Source organism: Schistocerca cancellata, chromosome 6 (assembly GCF_023864275.1).
Source record: "Schistocerca cancellata isolate TAMUIC-IGC-003103 chromosome 6, iqSchCanc2.1, whole genome shotgun sequence".
Taxonomy (NCBI): Eukaryota; Metazoa; Arthropoda; class Insecta; order Orthoptera; family Acrididae; genus Schistocerca; species Schistocerca cancellata.
Window position 1 is genome coordinate 651025664 of NC_064631.1, and position 19523 is coordinate 651045186.

A 19523-nucleotide genomic window follows, 5' to 3' on the forward strand; every position below is an offset into this window, starting at 1 on the left:
CTGGTTATTTCTGTGGGGCCATCTCAAAGACCAAATGTTTTTCACTGCTTCTCCAAAGTACCGATGAGCTGAAAGCCGGAATCTGGAAAAAGATAGAGGCCATTCCTCAAGAAGAGATTGAGAATTTTGCCGAATGTTGACACATTGGTCTTACACTACGAAAATCTTTGACTTGCGATGGTAGTACCACATGTATACGTTCCCGAAGAGTTTTAGGAGTAAATGGATAAGACAGTGTGTGGTTAGCCGTGAAGCAGCACGTCGCAGAAAGCACTTTGCTGTGCTGTGGGGCTTGGTTAGCCGAGGCGGCTACGGGAGATGTCTTGCTGTCGTGCTGCGTACTGTACTGAGACCTGGTAGATGAATGGTATCCGAATCAGCATTACCACGACCAATGCTGACTGAACTGGAATTAACTACGAAACCTTGCTGGATTACATCGGCAGAGTTAAACTTCCAGGAGGGAAGTATATATATATATATACGCCCGTCGATAGCATCATGTCGCTCTTTTCAGTTCTGAACTCACAGTGAGAATGTAAAGATGGCTAGAAATTAGCGTGTCCCGCCAAGTATGAGGGTCTGGCGAAAGATTTCACCTGAAGCTATGCAATCCAAGTAACATAACTGTCATGCGGTTCGTTCTACACGACAATTCTCGGCCGCACTCTGCAGGGGCAATGAAGATGCTCCTGCAACGTTTTCGGTGGGAAGTGTTTGATCACTCACAATACAGCCCGTAATTAGCTACTCCTGAGGTTCATCACTGCTCAAATGAACTGCTGGCTATGAAGACAATATTTTGACACAGACAACAAGCTGCAGTCCAGAGTAGAAAATTGTCGAAAAGCGCTGGCGGCTTTATTCTATAACGAGGGAACTGAAAAGTTGGTACAACGCTACAACAGATGTCTGAGTGGCGACTGTGCAGAGAAGTAGCTGGAAGCTGTAGCTAACCGTTACAAATAAAACAGTTTTGATTTTCACTGTGGTTTCCATTTCGTGACCTATCGTTTCTTAGTTTGCTAATAGCCCTCGTATATATGTATAATTTTCTTGGAAATTTGTGGTAGGGTCTTTTGAGACCATATATACGACGGCAAATGATTCAGTACACTTAATTTATCTGTGAGAACTACAGGTCAGAATTTGGGTTTTCATATAGCGTGGATCATTTTCAACTCACCCCAACCAGCAGGCGGTCTTCGTCTGACATTTCTGCACTCCTCGTGCGCCTGGCTGCTACTGACTTGGCGTATTCTGCAACACAGCACGTATACGATCTGTAAGTACTAGAGGAGTAAACGACAGATTATACAGGATAATACATCAGATGTTAAATGTACATCACATTCTTGCAAAGCCTTATTGTTCATATCTTAAGATATTAGATCATTCTCACGTTACAGCAACACACTGTAAGGAGTCCAAACTTTCACCAGTGACCGTTACTTTTGATTTCGAAGTTTTGCTTAATTACGGCGGCTCATGGATAAATCAGGATCCAAACACTTTGTCTGAAGATGACAAAGAAAAAATTTGTCGATATCGTGGTTCAAGATGACACTCACACCGGGCCGATAATCAGTGAAGATGCTTTGAGCGACATTCGCGATAAAACAAACTTTATGATGTATAGTTACAATATCATCTTAATTTTACTGACGTAAGATCTATATCTACATCTACCTCCACCGTTTGCGAATTATTGCGAAATCCACGTCAGAGAGTGCTTCTCCATGTACCACTTACTCGGGCTTTTCTCCTTCCCTTCGCATATGGAACACGGGGAGAATGATTGCTTAAATGCCTCTATGGGCGCTTTAATCATAGTAAGCTGCCCGGTTTTCTAGAGAGCAATACTTAATGCTCTTTTCTGAATCTTTTAAGTACGCATGGAGAGTTAGGGTTTAACTACAAGCGCCTGCCAGTTCAGCTTCTTGAGCATCTCCGCGAAACTCTCTCATGAGTAAAACAGAGCTGTGAGTGTAGGTGTTGTCCCTATTTGTACACGTCTAGTTTCTCGCGACAGTCCTATGTGGTATAGTTCCCTCACACGTGAGCCATATTGTAAGTTAGACCGCAGAAGTGTTTCGTAAGTAGTAACTTTTGCAGATTGGTTGCAGATTCCCAGTATCCTGAAAATGAACAAAATTTTGCCAGCTACCTATCCTGCAATGTAGCCTATATGGCCTCTGTACTTCGTATTACAAGGGACGTTCAATACGTAATGGAACGCGTCTGTTTTATCGATAAATTTCCAGTGAAAAAATATGGATTCTATTGTGGAACATCGGGGGAAACTCCCGCTTGAGCCCCTATAGTTTTATGAAGTTCCGATAGGTGGCGGCAGCATACGTAGCCTTCAAAATAACTTCTGTCACGGAGATGCGTTCCAGACAGAGAACTGTCACAGATTTTTTTTGACGCGAAACCAGAACATCGCAGAAATTCATAGGCGCTTGCAGAATGTCAACGGGGGTGGCAGTTATCAAAAGCTGGACGAGCCGTTGGGCGAGGTGTCTGTCATCACTCCAACAATATGGCACAAACCTTTTCGATCTCCCGCACGCCAGCCATGCTCACAAAACTGTAACTCATGAAGTGTTGGAACGTGCTCTCATTCGGAGTGATTGCCAGATCACAATCAAATACCTCAGTGTTGAACTGGCTGTCTCTGCTAGAAGTTCAGACATACTGGTCCACACTCAAAGGTTTGCGCCCGCTGGGATCGTTGCGGTCTAACAGAAGAGCATGAAGAGCAACGAAGGACCATCTGTACTGAACTGCTTGTGCGTTACAGGACTGATAGTGCCAATTTTTTGTCCAACGTCGTCACTGACGATGAAACATGGGTTCATCGTTTCGAACCGGAAGGAAAACGGCAGTCCATGGAGTGGCACCACATCGCTTCTCCTCCAGAGACAAAGTTCAAAGCCACACCCTGAGCCAGTAAAGTCATGGCGACGGTCTTCTGGGACTGCGAAGGTGGTATTCCGTTTGTTGTCCTCCCGGATGATGCAACGGTCGACTCTGTGGAGTATCGCACTATCTTCAGTAAATCGACCATTAGTGTGTTACCATTCGGGTATACATGTCCTTAATGTAAGGTGGAGTAAGGTCAACGCATTGAATGGAGATTATGTTGAGAACTAGAGATTTAATGCCAGAAGACTAGGGAACATGATGTATTGGAATCCTGAATAAATCCAAACTATTTCCAGGAGATATTGTGTTGTATTAGTTGTTGAACTCCCTTCGTACTACGAATTGCTACATCCACGTATTTAAATGTGTTAACTGTTTGCATTGCCTCGTGGGATACAAATTTCCTGCCTTTGGAGAAGCGCAGAATTTTATACATCTTAACACTTAAAACAAGTTGTCTACTATCCACCATTTTCAAACCTTGTCATGATCAGACCAAAAAATATTTAAAATTAAATTTCTACGTAGATTATGAAATTACAAACTAATAGAAAATAAAGGGAGGTAGATCAGACCCGTGGAGAAGTAGGAAAATGAGCGAGAGGTTAGTAGGTATTTAGCAAGAAAACTGGAAATACTTTACTCCGGACTGTAAGCATCAGTTGAGACGAAAAATGGTACAGGCTATAAACATCATAAAACAAAAGGTGAACCCCAGCTGCACTGGCAGAATTTTAGGAGGTTGTTCATCGATATTTTCTGAGAGTTTTGATACAGATGAAACTTGGTCTCTGGTGGCTCATTGCAGAATACTCCGTTTCGTTTGATTTCTAATCCTCATCTATCTTTGTATCCTCATCGTGTCCCAGAAGGAACGGTAAACGTACAAGGATGTGACATGAAAGATTATCTGAAGCAAAATCTTCATATTGTCGGACGCCATGTTCCAAATGGTTCTATTCACGGCCGACACTTGCTGTGGACAGTAATAATATCCCCTTTATTTTTCGCCCTGGAGCAAGCATTCAGCACTGTCCGGCTCTACCTGGGTTACGTTTATCCAGCCGTGTTAGTAGTTCACTAACAGTGATACACAGCAATATGGACAGTGTTATTGACGAAGAGGTTGTCGGTATGCAACTCGTGTATGGGTTTCATTGAATGTAATGGAGGCGTACCACAACGATGCTATGTTGAGCCCTGTTCTCTCACCGACGGCAGCCACAGCACAGTACTTCTGGATCTGTTGTCGCTTTACTCGGTGTTATATCTCGTACAGTTTGGAGACTGCATATAACAGTCCTTTGGTTTGATATGACGCTATTTTGACAAAAATAAATGTTATGTGGGGTAACGAACTGAATAAACGACAGAAGCATAATTACTCTGCAACGAGCCAGCATAGACGACGGGTCAGCTCTACGAAAATGTTCCTGAACAATATTTGCAATTCACCGGTGACGTTCCGGTTTACCGTGTCTACCACAGATAACTGTAGACGTTGGCCGTGCAGAACGAGCACGGAGGGACGCCAGCCGCCGCTAGAACGCCGACTCACCCCTGAGGATGGCGTCCTTGAGCTCCTCGGCGCAGAGCCCCATGTCGTCCTGCACACCGCTCGACGCCGTCGTGGGGCACCACGGCGCCTGCGAAGCGAAAAACAAAACTCTGAAACACTTGGTCACCGAATCCGAGGACATGTAGTTCAAATTTCTGTATCAGTATGCTACGTATTAACTTTGCAGCGTTATTCAGTTCCACATGCTGTCTGCCTAACGTTTATTGGCAAGTTTCTGAAGCATTGTTGTGTATAAACATTGTTTAAAAATTTCAGCTTCCCATCCCCTCTTCTTGTTGGGAGCACGTGGCATCCCTCAAGACTGAGTGTGTTTCAGTTCCATGTTAGCCGGCCGCGGTGACCGTGCGGTTCTAGGCGCTGCAGTCCGGAACCGCGAGACTGCTACGGTCGCAGGTTAGAATCCTGCCTCGGGCATGGACGTGTGTGATGTCCTTAGATTAGTTAGGTTTAAGTAGTTCTAAGTTATAGGGCACTGAAGACCTCAGCAGTTAAGTCCCATAGTGCTCAGAGCCATCTGAACCATTTGACGGGGAGCGTCCAAGACAGTAGCAGATGTTCAGGGCCTTACTTGTCTTGTAACCCGTGGTTCTCCCAGAACGTACTCACCGTCCGTTTGACACATTGTTGCGCAACTCGAATGTGTACGCTTATTTCGCTGATCCATTAAGCTTCGAGTAGTTCTCATCGTAAAAATCATCATTGGGCATTTATGGAGCTATCGTTATATGAATAAACTACTTTGTCAATCAGCTAACAGGTGGGTGATTTGCGTATGTTGTAAGTAAGACTGAAACAAAAGCACTGCTGGGAAAATTCTGTGCTTCTTCAATTTCTATTCGCTGATTTTTCCAACGAGTCTGAACATTATGTCTGGGGCTCTAAAGGAACATTTCACGTGTAAGTATAAGACGTAAATTTACTGTCAGCTGGGAGAACATCCATTGCGATTTATTGTGTTTCATTGCATAAAAGGCAGCCGAAAGTTCAGTAAAATCAGAACCAGAAGTCTCTATTCTATCATCTACGTTCAAGATCAGGCGATAGTAAGACTTCTCAGCCCTACATTAACTTGTTGTAGGATGTTTTTCAACAGGGGCTCTGAAACCATTGGTCCCATAAGCTCAGTTAAGTGTCAGACTAGAGAAATTTCAAAATTATTAAGGTCTTGGATTCCTGTTCTGACGTCAGTAGTCTTCTCCATAGTTTAGGGACTTCTTTTGCTGCGTAGTAGTCACTCGACGTAGACCTTATCACCACATGTGTAATGGGACTTTCGTTATTTATTTTCCCTGTTCCATTTTAAGTGAAACAGGTGTCTGAGTTTGGTATAAGATTGAACACTGCATGTAGAAGTTTCACTATTTGAAAGGAAAACACATTCTATTATTCAGCAAAATTACATATATTTCTACAAGAACCGGCTTTCGGCTTCTCAGGTCATCTTCAGGAGGCTACTGAATGTCGTGAACACAGATAAAAAGTGATATCTGCACAGAAGATACAAAAATGACTTAGTGTTTACATATGAGGTCATTACTTTTTTGTCACAGAGAAATAATTACATTAGCCGGCCGGGGGGGGGGGGGGGGGCGAGCGGTTCTAGGCGCTACAGTCTGGAACCGCGAGACCGCTACGGTCGCGGGTTCGAATCCTGCCTCGGGCATGGATGTGTGTGACTTCCTTAGGTTAGTTAGGTTTAAGTAGTTCTAAGTTCTAGGCGACTGATGACCTCAGAAGTTAAGTCCCATAGTGCTCAGAGCCAAATAATTTCATTAACTAAAAAAAAATAATATCTATGTAAGTCACACATCATGTTTATCTGTGTATGCTGCATCCAGTTGTCACCTGAAGATGGCATGAAAAGCCAATGGCCGGTTCATGAATAAATAAATATATTTTTGCAGCAGATTAGAAAGTGACTTCCTATAGAATATTATTATCATGCTCTGCCAGGCACCGACGGAAAATTCATTTAATGTTGTATAAGCTTCATTAGCGTGTACAGCTTTTTAAAGCAGAAGGCGTACATTTCGAACAAAAACTATCGTTTTCTGCTCTTCAACATTAGCCTGTCCTTTATCAAGGTGTTAGGTGACGTATTATTTGGAGTAAGTCATTGTAGGATATAATTTTCTCTTTAGAGCTCCACGATTCAGCCCTTGCTTCGGTGCATTCCTACCTCTTCATCAGCGATAGCTGAGTCACACTCTTTTCACTTGTATGTTAATCATAGTCAAACGTGTTGAAGTGATTGTCCTAAGAATTACACTACAGCCATTTCAGTCATTAACGATGACGTTTGTTTTGTGTTAAGATACGTATACAGTCTGCACGTCAACTAATTTCATAGAATTTACAGGTAATCGTTACATCTCACGAAAATAATATCAGTCAACATTTTCTTCGATTGAATCCTGTTACCGTATCAAACAGTAATGTATCTCGCCATAATCTTGGACTGGTCGGAACACACTGTTAACTTTGCCAGAGATCCTTCACTTTATCACATGCAATTGATGTTTTGAAAAAATATTTCTGCCTGAAATGTAACTAAAATAAGTCTAATCACCTGTTCAATCGAACTAACTTAAGAAGTCCAACGTACTGAAGCCAGTAGACTACTCGAGCTAACCGTGAATGCTTGTATTCATCGTATGTTTTGGCCAGATGAGTCTCCCTTATGGACAACTGTTGTGGATACGACGGGAAAAGTTGAGCGGTTTCTACAAGCGCTGTGTTATTTATCAGTTTCATAGTTACTGGACTTTTAGCTCGAGTGGTCCGACGGTTTCATTATGTTTGCCATTTTCAGTTACTTCATAGTAGAGGAAATTCTACTGCACAAGTGATTGTACTACTTCTCGTTTTATTTTAGGTAAAAATATTTTCCCAAATTTTTAACTCCCTGCATGCCAATAAAGGATTTCCAGGCGTATCAGGTACGACAGAACATACCATAATAGCATTATCTGTGCCGATGCATGCGAAACCATGTTTGGGCATATTCGTAACTTTACATAATCTCTTTCCATTTTAGCCATACATCTGTGGAACGAATTTCTCTGTGTGTGACCGAAATCACACTGCGCTCAACAGAAATTGTTGTTATTATGGGTTCAGCTTTCTTAAATTCTGCTTCAACTTTCTCCCAGCACTCTTTCTCTCTATTTCCTTCAGTTTATTATCGCTTCTCTACTGATTGTTCTTTGTCTCTTCTGCTTACGATTTTCTTTAATAACCTCTCTTCCCTTGACCTGTTTCTTTCTTCTCTAGATATGATGGTTTCTGCACTGTTGCCTTCTCTTTCTTTTCCTATACCATTAACTTCTTTTTCCAAGAGCGATACATTATGGATATGCCCTTTAGCGAGTTACAGATGAGAGAGATCTGCTGGGGTGTATCCCACTACTTGGACTTTGAATGTGATATTCACCTGCTGTGATTAAAAGTCAGTTTGATTTCCATCAGTGATATCAGCGTGAGCAGAGCAGAAACAATTGCAGCCACCCTCGTAAGTAGCTCATTTAACAGAATTTAGGCGGACAGTTCTATGCTCCTCTTAAGGGGTCAAAAAGCAAGGTAATCAGGTCTTATTGAAAATTAACAGTTTTTCATTCGTATGAAGTAATGTTCGGATGACTTAATTTCACTCGCAAGTCAAGCGCCCCTTCCAGCAAGATGGCCTCGTTGTTTCTTGGGCACTATGGAAAAAGTATTCAGCAGAACTGTTGCCCAGTGCGGTCATTTTTCAATCCCGACAGCGGTTCGTCAAGATTCATTGCCTGCGGCATGCTCCACGGACGACACATCACTTACTAACAACGGAGACACGCCTTTTGCAGACTCGCTGGCGCCAGTCCCAAAAGACAACTGAGGAGCTTGTGAGAGTTTTGCCAGTCGATGGTAGGGGAGTAACGAGTATCTGCTCATGTTTCATAAGCTAACACCAAGACTAGAGTCCTTGTTGACCGCTAATATATGACGTGGTCATTTCTGAGACTCGTAAGACGAGAAGAGGGTAGCCGCAAAGAAAATTTCCCTGTTCGATAGGTAAAACAAATAAGCAGAAACCCTGGTTGACTGACGCGGTTTTTGGCGGGATTGTATTTGTTGGGGCGCCAGAGTTAGAGAAGTGAAACACAGGAGAAGATTTTTGATTTTGGAGAACGGCACAGAGAACATTCTCTTCTGGAAGGTGGTAGAGATTGGAGTTCATTTGGAAGAGCATCGGACAAGAGCAGCTTTCTGGTTATGAGATTGATGGATAGCAACTGGTCTTTACTTCGAGATCAAAGGTGGCAGGTAGAATGGTATTTTCACTACAGTGCTAGGATTTAATGGAATATAGCATAGAATGAAGTTTAGGAGACATTTGATCATCTCACATTCGTTTCACGTCAGCAGTCACGTTTCTTTATGTTTCATTTCAATTCCTTCGAGATTCGGGACTCATTTTTTGTTACAGTGAATCCTGATTTACCATTGACATGCTCGTTAAGTAGCGGGGTGTACGGATTAATTCTGGAGCAAGTCTAACTTCTCCTTAATACCATGGATAATACAATTATTTCTGATACTCCATTAAATTCGTGTCAGTCGATTTCTCTGGTAACGGCGTGTCTTGTACAATGTGTTTCCCAAAATGTTGCAGACCACCAAACGAGCATTACTTGTAACTGAGACAGTTTAACACTTCATGTATTTCCTGTTATTTTTGAATGAAGACGTCCGTCACGATAAGTTTATCTTTCTTTCCATGTGTGTAAATTTTGGGAAAATAAATGAACTGTAATAGAATTCCTCTGAATGTCATCCGGTAAATGGTTAACCCCATAGCACTTGAATATACTCGTAGATTAATCAAGCCTGTCAGACGAACTTATTTGTGAGGGACCTCGTTTGTCATAACAATCTTATGGTGCAAATCTTCTTTTAAATCAAGGGAACTTCACAGCAAACATAAACATAGCCAACGCCTTACAGACAAACGAAAATTTTGCGTATGATACTGTGGTATATCGAGAGGTTGTAACAATGGAAAATTGTACTTAAATGCAGGAGGATCTGCAGCGAATTGACGCATGGTGCAGGGAATGGCAATTGAATCTCAATCTAGACAATTGTAATGTGCTGCGAATACATATAAAGAAAGATCCCATATCATTTGGCTACAATATGGCAGGTCAGCAACTGGAAGCAGTTAATTCCATAAATTATCTGGGAGTACAAATTAGGAGTGATTTAAAATGGAATGATCATATAAAATTGATCGTCAGTAAAGCAGATGCCAGACTGAGATTCATCGGAAGAATCCGAAGGAAATGCAGTCCGAAAACAAAGGAAGTAGGTTACAGTACGCTTGTCCGCCCACTGCTTGAATACTGCTCAGCCATGTGGGATCCGTACCAGATAGGGTTGATAGAAGAGATAGAGAAGATCCAACGGAGAGCAGCGCGCTTCGTTACAGGATTAATTAGTAATCGCGAAAGCGTTACGGAGATGATAGATAAACTCCAGTGGAAGACTCTGCAGGAGAGACGCTCAGTAGCTCGGTACGGGCTTTTGTTGAAGTTTCGAGAACATACCTTCGTCGAGGAGTCAAGCAGTATATTGCTCCCTCCTACGTACATATCGCGAAGAGACCATGAGGATAAAATCAGAGAGATTAGAGCCCACACCGAGGCATACCGACAATCCTTCTTTCCACGAACAATACGAGACTGGAATAGAAGAGAGAACCGATAGAGGTACTCAAGGTGCCCTCCGCCACACACCGCCAGGTGGCTTGCGGAGTATGCATGTAGATGCAGATGTAAATGTAGATTTCTGTCAGTCTACAAGCCAGAGGATAAAGTCCTTTATATTTCTATTGACCATTGGTGTGACTCTTGTTAAGTCATTAGCAGCATTAATGACAACAACTTACTTTCACTTACTTCCTCCCCACATAGTAGTAGAAAGGTTTCATTCAGTTCACCTTGCCAGAATATCCACGCGTTCCTTAATAGTGGGCTTCCTTCACAGTAGATGTTTAAATAAATAAACGAAACAAATTGTGCATGTCGCTTGATAAACGAGGATAATAGATAAAAAGATTACAAGATGTATATGGAAAAAGCTGACTGACTGAAAAATGGAGTTGAAGAAGAATATAACAAAATTCCCACTTAATGAATTGTTAGCAATAGTCTATTTCGCTAATATCTCTACTTATTCATATCAGCAAAGAGTTTTCACCGAATTTTGTACCCCAGATTTCTTAGTACCACAAGAATAAGTTGAAAAGAACTAACGTGGAAAGCCGCAGCGATTCCTTTGCAGAGGATTCTATTTGATCTCCATGCTTCTCCCAAATGTGTTCTACATTCAACCACCAAAGTTTTCTGTTAGTAGTCCATCCATCCTTATAAATGTTTCCTCCGGGCTTCCTGGATTTCCCTGATTTACTTCCGGCTAATAAAGGGTGGTTTCGTTTAGAAATGCTGTTATCTCTACTTCACTAATTGTTTCCAGCCGATTATGCTGCCGCCGGCCCGTGTGGCCGTGCGGTTCTAGGCGCTTCAGTCTGGAACCACGTGACCGCTACGGTCGCAGGTTCGAATCCTGCCTCGGGCATGGATGTGTGTGATGTCCTTAGGTTAGTTAGGTTTAAGTAGTTCTAAGTTCTCGGGGACTGATGACCACTGATGTTAAGTCCCATAGTGCTCAGAGCCATTTGAACCATTTTCGATTATGCTGCCCGTATACAAGGATCGATGTTGAAGTTAAAGTGTGATCATGATTCCATCTGCGGTCTACAAGACCATCGAACAGAGGGAACCATATCAACTTATACTCCATCCAGTCAGACTTGCTAAATTAATAATAATAACAACACACGATTACCCGATGCGGAATGCGACGACTTCCTGATTCGCATGTTGTTACGGAATCTATGCAGATAATTGTGTAGTGAAACAAAGACAAAATAAGTACTTAATTGTTGTCATATTGTTGTTATATATTTGCGTTGCTCCTTAACGATGATTAATACCAGGACATATGCATATTTTGATGTTTTGTTCACGCTGCATATCCTGTCACTGTGGATCATACCTATCACATAATGAGCACTATGGGACTTAACATCTGAGGTCATCAGTCTCCTAGAACTTAGAACTATTTAAACCTAACTAACATAAGGACATCGCACACATGCATGCCCGAGTCAGGATTCGAACCTGCGACCGGAGCGGTCGCGCGGTTCCAGACTGAAGCGCCTAGAACCGCTCGGCCGCAGCGGCCGGCTAAACTGTTGACATATGATGTAAAGGGAGAGGTAGCAGGAATATTTGCAGAGAAACTTCTTTAACTTTGTTTTTGTTTCCATAACATGAATAGTGAATGTAATCTAAATTTCATTCTGGTCGAAATCATATAACATTTTTCCGAACATATGGAATTGCTTATTTTTAAACATAGGCCGCACCCTCTATTGATCAGATAGAGCAACAATTTCGGTAGAACAACTGCACAACTTTTGGTACTAAGTCATTCTCACGCTCTTTCTGTACCGTTGCTTTCGTTGATATTCAAACACTTGTGGAGTTAGTGCTACACATTTCGGTTAGTTTTTGTCTCTTGTGTTTCCCACCCAGTCTAACTGCAATCGGACACTTAATATATACAATCATCCTGCCTATTTTACTGATAAAGGTTTGTCTTGCATTTCTTACTTTGCACATTTGTCCGCTGGTCCACTTCCTCCGTTACCTGAACAGCAAATTTAAATGGTTTTCAATAGCAACGCGTTGTGAATACTTTTATCATTTTCAATTCGTTTTACGAACAGTTTTATTTTAAATGCTGTTATACAGGAGTGGAAAAGTACTCTGGCAAACAATTTTAAAAAATCCAGGTAAATGTGAGGAGCTTTTGTACGCCGAGGATTCCACACGAACTTAATTATGTATACAGATAGTTCATGCCGAGGATTCCACAGAAACTTAATTATGTATACAGATAGTTAATCCATTCTAAGTATCGAATCGAAGATCTAGATGGTTTTTTCTGTTATAAACGTAGATGCTGGCAAGCTATTGATACAGAGAACTCAGGGAGTTCCGAGGATGACAAAAAAATTACAAATTGACAGTTTTGTATTTTTTCTTTCCTTCTGATGTGAAAACTTGCTTCTTGCCGAATTTCCTGGTTCTAGGTGAAATGTGTGTACCCACTAGGATTTGATGAGTGAGTCTGCGAGTGTAAAAGTATGTGACGTATCTTTTGACAGCACTGGCTTAGAAGCTTCGCTTTCATACACCACCAAGGGACGAAGATCCGCATGTCTATGAAATAATTTTCAACCCCAGACATCTACCATTTCCTGAGAATATGGGTTTTTAGCGGTAGCACTGACAGGCAGAGAAACAACAAACTGTCCCTGTAAGGATTCCGGTTTTATCGATGGACCTACAGAACCGTAAAAAGGATAATGTGGTCTAAAATATTATTATTACCTAATGACCATGTTATTTTTACCTATTCATAATACGAGCGGAATTTAGAACATACATGCTGCAAAACTTGGCCATAGATTTCAAGCGGACGATATCGCATAGAGTTCGTACTTTCAAGCGAAGGACCATTTGAGAACTAAACTAAACATAAATGATGAAAATAGACACCAAAAAGATAAGACAATAGGAAATTAAACACTGTCGAGAAATGATTTTTAGCACTTGTAGGTTAGGCACTCTTGGATAAAATGACTCGGAAGGAACCGAACGTTTACAATATAGCTGACAGAAAACAGGACAGTAAACTGAAATGAAAATAGTATTCAAATAGATAATACGAGGTTTTCAATGTTCTTACTGCTGTGCGAACCAAGAGGATGAAGAAATGCGTAAGAGCCCTCACTATATGGGAGAAAGAGTTCTCCTTAAAGGTGGAATCGGCCCACAAGCATTTAATGATGATGATGATGATGATGATGATGACGACTTAAGAAGTCCTCACCAATGGCAGTGAATTTGTTGTGTTTGAATAATGACACACAAGAGAACATTTTATGTAAAACTTGTATGATGGAGGCACTTCGTGATTACAGAAGCGGCTCTTGGTTCCCACAGTTGAGAAAAGCGAAACTTTCCTACAACAGTTAAGCGTCTCTGCTACTTTAACGTTACAAGCACTAGCCCAACAAGTGTTAGTCACAACTCTCCAGCTTTATGAGATGTACAAGAGTACCAAGGGAAGAAGGTTCACTTCAGTTCTTGTTTCAGAAGTGCCATTACGAGATGCTTCCGACGAGTCTATTCACGAGAGCCCAAGACGTTCGTTCGTTTTTATTTCTCCGGTTACGGCATCACCTTCAGAGGAGTGACTTCTGGCGAGCGTCGTTTAACTACCTCTAACGTTTACTGGAAAAAGGCCACTTGTTGCGCAATGAGCACACAGTCCGTGGAAAGCCGCGGCTCAAAACCGCAGCACCAGCAACAGCGCTGCCAGGTGCCTCGGCCTAGAGACAGCCGCTGAATGCTGTGCTGCTCGCTGTTCCGTGTCTGCTAATCACATCCATAGACGGGACGAATTTATTGAGAAAAACACGTCAATTTTTATCAGGATAGTTCCTCCCGACTGCAAGTCTCGCTGTAAGACATCGTCGCTTTTGCAGGCAGCTTTGTCGATGAAGGTCTTTTTAACAAGAGCAACTTTGCAACATGTGAATAGAATAGAACGTGGAAAAAGTAGGAGAAAAGTTGAATTAAGACGAGACGGATGAAATATTAGACGAAGACGAAATTTGTATTTCGGACGTGATCAGAGACGCATTTTTTGTGTCCCATTCATTGCTGGAGAACACAAATGAAATGAAATTGAGATTACTTTAAAGACAGTTCTGCGTCTAGCAAAATAGTCAAATAAAGTATTCTTGAATAGTATGTGCAGTATCTTAAACGGGATAAGTATTAGCCACAGAAGAGTGATTTAATGTGTCAGCAGGTGGTCATAATAAAATCACATAAAGCAATGGTGATAAGCATTATATTTCATGTAACTCTTCAGGCTTTCCCTGCGAGATTTTGACATGTGGAATAATCGGGTCTACTGCCGGCGGGCGCGGACGGCAAAGAGAGCACCCAGCGCCCTCTGGGCATAAATACTGGACAAGATCCTCCAACACGGCAGTCTCAGGTAGCACCTGAAGAAGGCAACGAGTTACATGGCCGAAATATAGCGCCAGAGCGACACAAACATCCGGCAGTAGACACGATTATTCCACATGTCATTATATTTCATTATTGGATTGAAAATTAATTAGAGAAATCCAATACAAGAGAAAATGTTGAAAAGTATAGGAAAGCAAGTTTTAATGATTTTGTATAGTGATTAATTTTGTTTAAATACACGCTAAGATGAGATAAAAACTAAGCACCAAAGATGGATTATCCGAATGCGACGGAAAACAATACAATGATTCAAATGGTTCAAATGGCTCTGAGCACTATGGGACTTAGGTCATCAGTCCCCTAGAACTCAGAACTACTTAAACCGAACTAATCTAAGGACACCACATACATCCATGCCCGAGGCAGGATTCGAACCTGCGACCGTAGCAGCCCCATGGTTACGGACTGTAGCGCCTAGAACCGCACGACCACCGCGGACGGCAATACAATGATGAACATGTGTAGACAAACTAATGATTTCAATCTCACAAAAACTGGATGATTCATTCAACTGGAAGAAAAATTCACAAACTGAGCAAGTCAATAAGGCAGTGGTCCAGCTGTGCCCTTACGCGAGCAATTATTCGTCCTTAAATTTGTTGATGGAATTTCTGGCTCTCTTCCTGAGGGATATCATGACAAATTCTCTCCAGCTGGCGCTCTAGATCTAGAAAATCCCGAGATGGTTGGGAGTGGGCCCTGCCCATAATGCTTCAGACGTTCTCATTTCGGGAGATATACTGCGACATTGCTGGCTAAGGTAGGCCAGACAAGGAATAGAAACTCTCGCCTTGTAGGGACGGGCATTAGCTTGCTGACATGCAAGCCCAGGATACCTTGCCGTGAAGGGCAACAAAACGGGGCGTACAAAGTCGTCTACAAACCACTGAGCAGTAAGGGGCCGCGGATGAAAACCAAAGGGGTCCTGCTATGAAAAGAGATGTCAAACCAGACTATCACTCCTCGTTATCAGGCCGTATGACGATGATACCCCGCCACTGTCCGGGGTGTCTCCAGACGCGTCTGCAACCTGGAATCTCATTGACTGGTGTAGAAATGTCTTCAGTGATGAGTCCAGTTTCTCACTGGGTCCCAATGACCGTACATAACTGCCTTCTGCAGTTACCATCTACTAAAGACATGCAGTTATAGATACTGGATGCTATGTGGTCTTCAGTGCGAAGGATAGTATGATGCAGCTCCCCAAGCTACTACTAGGGTTGGCACTTTAATAGTGGCAACTATTTTTTTACAGCTCGTACAAAATAGATACGCGTTTCAAAGTTCTACTGACCTTCAAAGTAGTCACCAGCATTGTGTATAACCCGTTGCCAGCGATGTGGAAGTCGTAGGATAGTCTCAGCAGTGCCAGGTCTGTGGACACTTCGAGCGGCGCGGTCTATAACCCGACGAATTTGTAGCAGTTCTGAAGCGAATGCCGCGAAGTGTTTCCTTCAGTTACGAAATAGAGTTGAACTCACGAGGGCTCAAGTCAGGGGAGTGTAGTAGGTGCTATAGCACTTAGCAGCCCCATCAGTCAAACAAATCAGTAACAGCTTGCACTTGTACGTTTTTGAGCATTGTGCTGCAAAATGATGGTCAGGTCCGGATGAAAGTGTCATCACTTCTGTCTCTAAGCTGGCCGTAGGTTGTGTTCCAAAAATGAACAGCGTAGAGACAGAAGTGATGACATTTTCTGCAGGGCTTGACAATAATTTTCCAGGAGAATGCTGAAGCACGTACAGTGCAAGCTGTTACTGATTTCAGAATGAGATTTTCACTCTGCAGCGGAGTGTGCGCTGATATGAAACTTCCTGGTAGGTTAAAACTGTGGGCCCGACCGAGACTCGAACTCGGGACCTTTGCCTTTTGCGGGCAAGTGCTCTACCATCTTTTTTTTTTTTAATCTCATTTTGTTCTCTTTTGTTCGTTGTATCTGCTCGGGGCGGACGTCGTAAGACACCCGTTTTGGTTCGTTGTTGATCGGTGAACTCAGTTTTTTTATTACAGAGGGCAGCTAATCCTCCGACCGAACACGCTGAGCTACCGTGCCGGCGACCATCTGAGCTACCGAAGCACGACTCACGCCCGGTACTCACAGCTTTACTTTTGTTACTGATTTGTTTCACTGATGAGGCTGCTAAGTGCTATCCCACCTGTTGCATTCCCCTGAGTTAAGCCCTCGTAAGTTCAACACGATTACTAAACTGAAGGAAACACTTCACGGCATTCGCTTCAGAAATACTACAAATTAGTCGGACAATAGACCGCGCCACTCGAACTGTCAACACAACTGGCAACGCTAAAAGTATCCTACGACTTCCACATCGCTGGCAACGGTTTACACACAATGCTGGTGACTTCTCTGAAGGTCAGCAAAACTTTGAAACACGCATCTATTATACGAGCTGTAAATAAATAGTTTGCCACTATTAAAGTTCCAACCCTCGTACACGTACATCCTCTTCTTTGGAATCTCGGAGATGTGCGATAGTACCAGTGACAGGCGTGCACCAACTTCTGCTAACTCTTAGATTCTACTTTATCCCCGTAATCCTTGACTTTCACTGTCTTTTAATTGTTGTTGTTTGGCACATTAGTGCTACTGCTGTTATTATAATAAAATAATAATGTTACACAACGTAATTAAACGCACAGCAATACAAATTTATAAAAAAATTTTCAAGGTTAAAACATTATATTATGAGACGTACGTAGGTAAAGTAACCGATGTGGGCACTTTGAAATGCCCAGGCAAACGTCAAAGTAGAAGGTGTAAAATAAATGCACCTGGAGGTGATATTCCGAACACGTTTTCTTGAATTACAAACACTACAGAATCACGATGGATACAATCTAGCAGTTGTATACTTGCTAATTAATAAAAGTAATAGCACCTTAGTCACAGTTCAGAAAATCTGCTGTCGAATTTTTTGTCAACGTTGTGATCTTCAGTGTGAAGGCTACTTTGGCGCAGCTCCCCAAGCTAGTACATCCTGTGCAAGTCCTTCTCAATTCTCTTGCAACGTACATTCATTTGAATTTTCTTACTGAAGTCATGCCGCAGTGTCCCGCTGCGCTCTTCACTACTTAAACTGAAACATCCTCTTAGAAAAATTTATGAATGACTGTGCTGATAAACCTCTTACATTATTTGCTTTTCAAACAGCTGAGCAAAACTGAACTACTCAGCCATTACTCTCTTTACTTATTCTGATCAACACTAAACTGACACACAATATTTTTAGCGCAACGCAATCTGACTTTTCATAATCCCTACAAAAGAATGGCCCTGACTAACAATAACCTATCCCTTTCATGAATCACTTATCTTACAAAAATCTTCGTTACTCAAACTACTGCAATACAGCGAGCGACAATACTGCCAGCTAAATAAAGGATTCTAACTACTGAAGTCACTAACTACTGATAGGCATAGTTAGCAAATGAAAGATTTTGATAAAGAACAAACAATGTATTTATCTTAATAGTGTTCAAAAGTCATTATATATATATATATATATATATATATATATATATCAGTTCATGACATCCAGTCTTGCAAATTTACTGTCTCTGATGGACACACGTCCAGATCACCCGCTCTCAAAACTCCGCCATCTCTCTCCCCACATCCACCACTGCTGGTAGCTCACCTCCAATTGCGCAACGCTACGCGCCGTTAACATCCAACTTCCCAACACTACAAAAGCGACTATTCCTACAATGCCACCCAGCCACAGACTGCAAACAGCACAGCCAGTGATTTTCATACAGAGCGCTACATGGCGTTACCAATATAAAAACCTAAACAGTCTACTTACAAAACATTCGGACCATTCCTTGATGTGTCGTATCAAACTTTCCCTTCTTTGAATCATTTCCAACCGAAAATTACGCTTCGCTGCACTTTCTATCAGCAACTCTTTAGTTACGCTCTGAAGTGGAAAAAAACAGGTACGGGATAGTGACATGCACATATGCAGATGGTGGTAGTATGGGGTACACAACATATAGAAGAGCAGTGGTGCAGCTATCATTTATATTCAGGTGATTCATGTGAAAAATTACGGCCGCATGACGGAAATTCGAATGGTCAAAAATGGGTCAAATGGTTCTGAGCACTATGCGACTTAACTTCTGAGGTCATCAGTCGCCTAGAACTTAGAACTAATTAAACCTAACTAACCTAAGGACATCACACACATCCATGCCCGAGGCAGGATTCGAACCTGCGACCGTAGCGGTCACGCGGTTCCAGACTGAAGCGTCTAAACCGCACGGCCACACCGGCCGGCAATTCGAATGGTTCAAACGGCTCTAAGCACTATGGAACTTAACATCTGAGGTCATCAGTCCGCTAGACTTAGAGCTACCTAAACCTAACTAACCTAAGGACATCACACACATCCATTCCCGAGCCAGGATTCGAATCTGCGATCGTAACAGCAGCGCGGCTCCGGACTGAAGCGGCTAGAACCGCTCGGCCACAGCGGCCGGATGATGGGAATTTACAGACTTTGAACACGGAGTGGTAGTTGGAGCTAGGCGCGTACGTCATTCCGTTTCGGCAGTCTTTAGGAAATTCACTATTCCAAGATCCACAGCGTCAAGAGTGTGCCAAGAATAAAAAATTTCAGGCATTACGTAGAGTTGTCAGTGCTGTCAGACAAGCAAGACTGCATAAAACAAGCCGCAGAAATCAGTGCGGGCCGTATGATGAACGTATCCGTTAGGAGAGCGCTGCGAAAGGTGTCGTTAATGGTCATTGGCGGCACCCGACCAACACGAGTGCCTTTGCT

The 19523-nt window shown here is 42.4% G+C and overlaps 1 protein-coding gene across 1 annotated transcript in view; it reads right to left on the bottom strand.

Moving 5' to 3' along the window:
• LOC126191271 (general odorant-binding protein 70) overlaps window positions 1-19523 on the bottom strand; it is a 143873-nt gene that overhangs the window by 60088 nt on the left and 64262 nt on the right. The window contains exons 2-3 of the mRNA XM_049932080.1: window positions 4487-4574; window positions 1187-1260 (exon numbers count right to left, since the gene is read on the bottom strand). Of these exons, the coding sequence (XP_049788037.1) occupies window positions 1187-1260; window positions 4487-4574 (162 nt within the window). The remainder of the gene's footprint in view (window positions 1-1186; window positions 1261-4486; window positions 4575-19523) is intronic.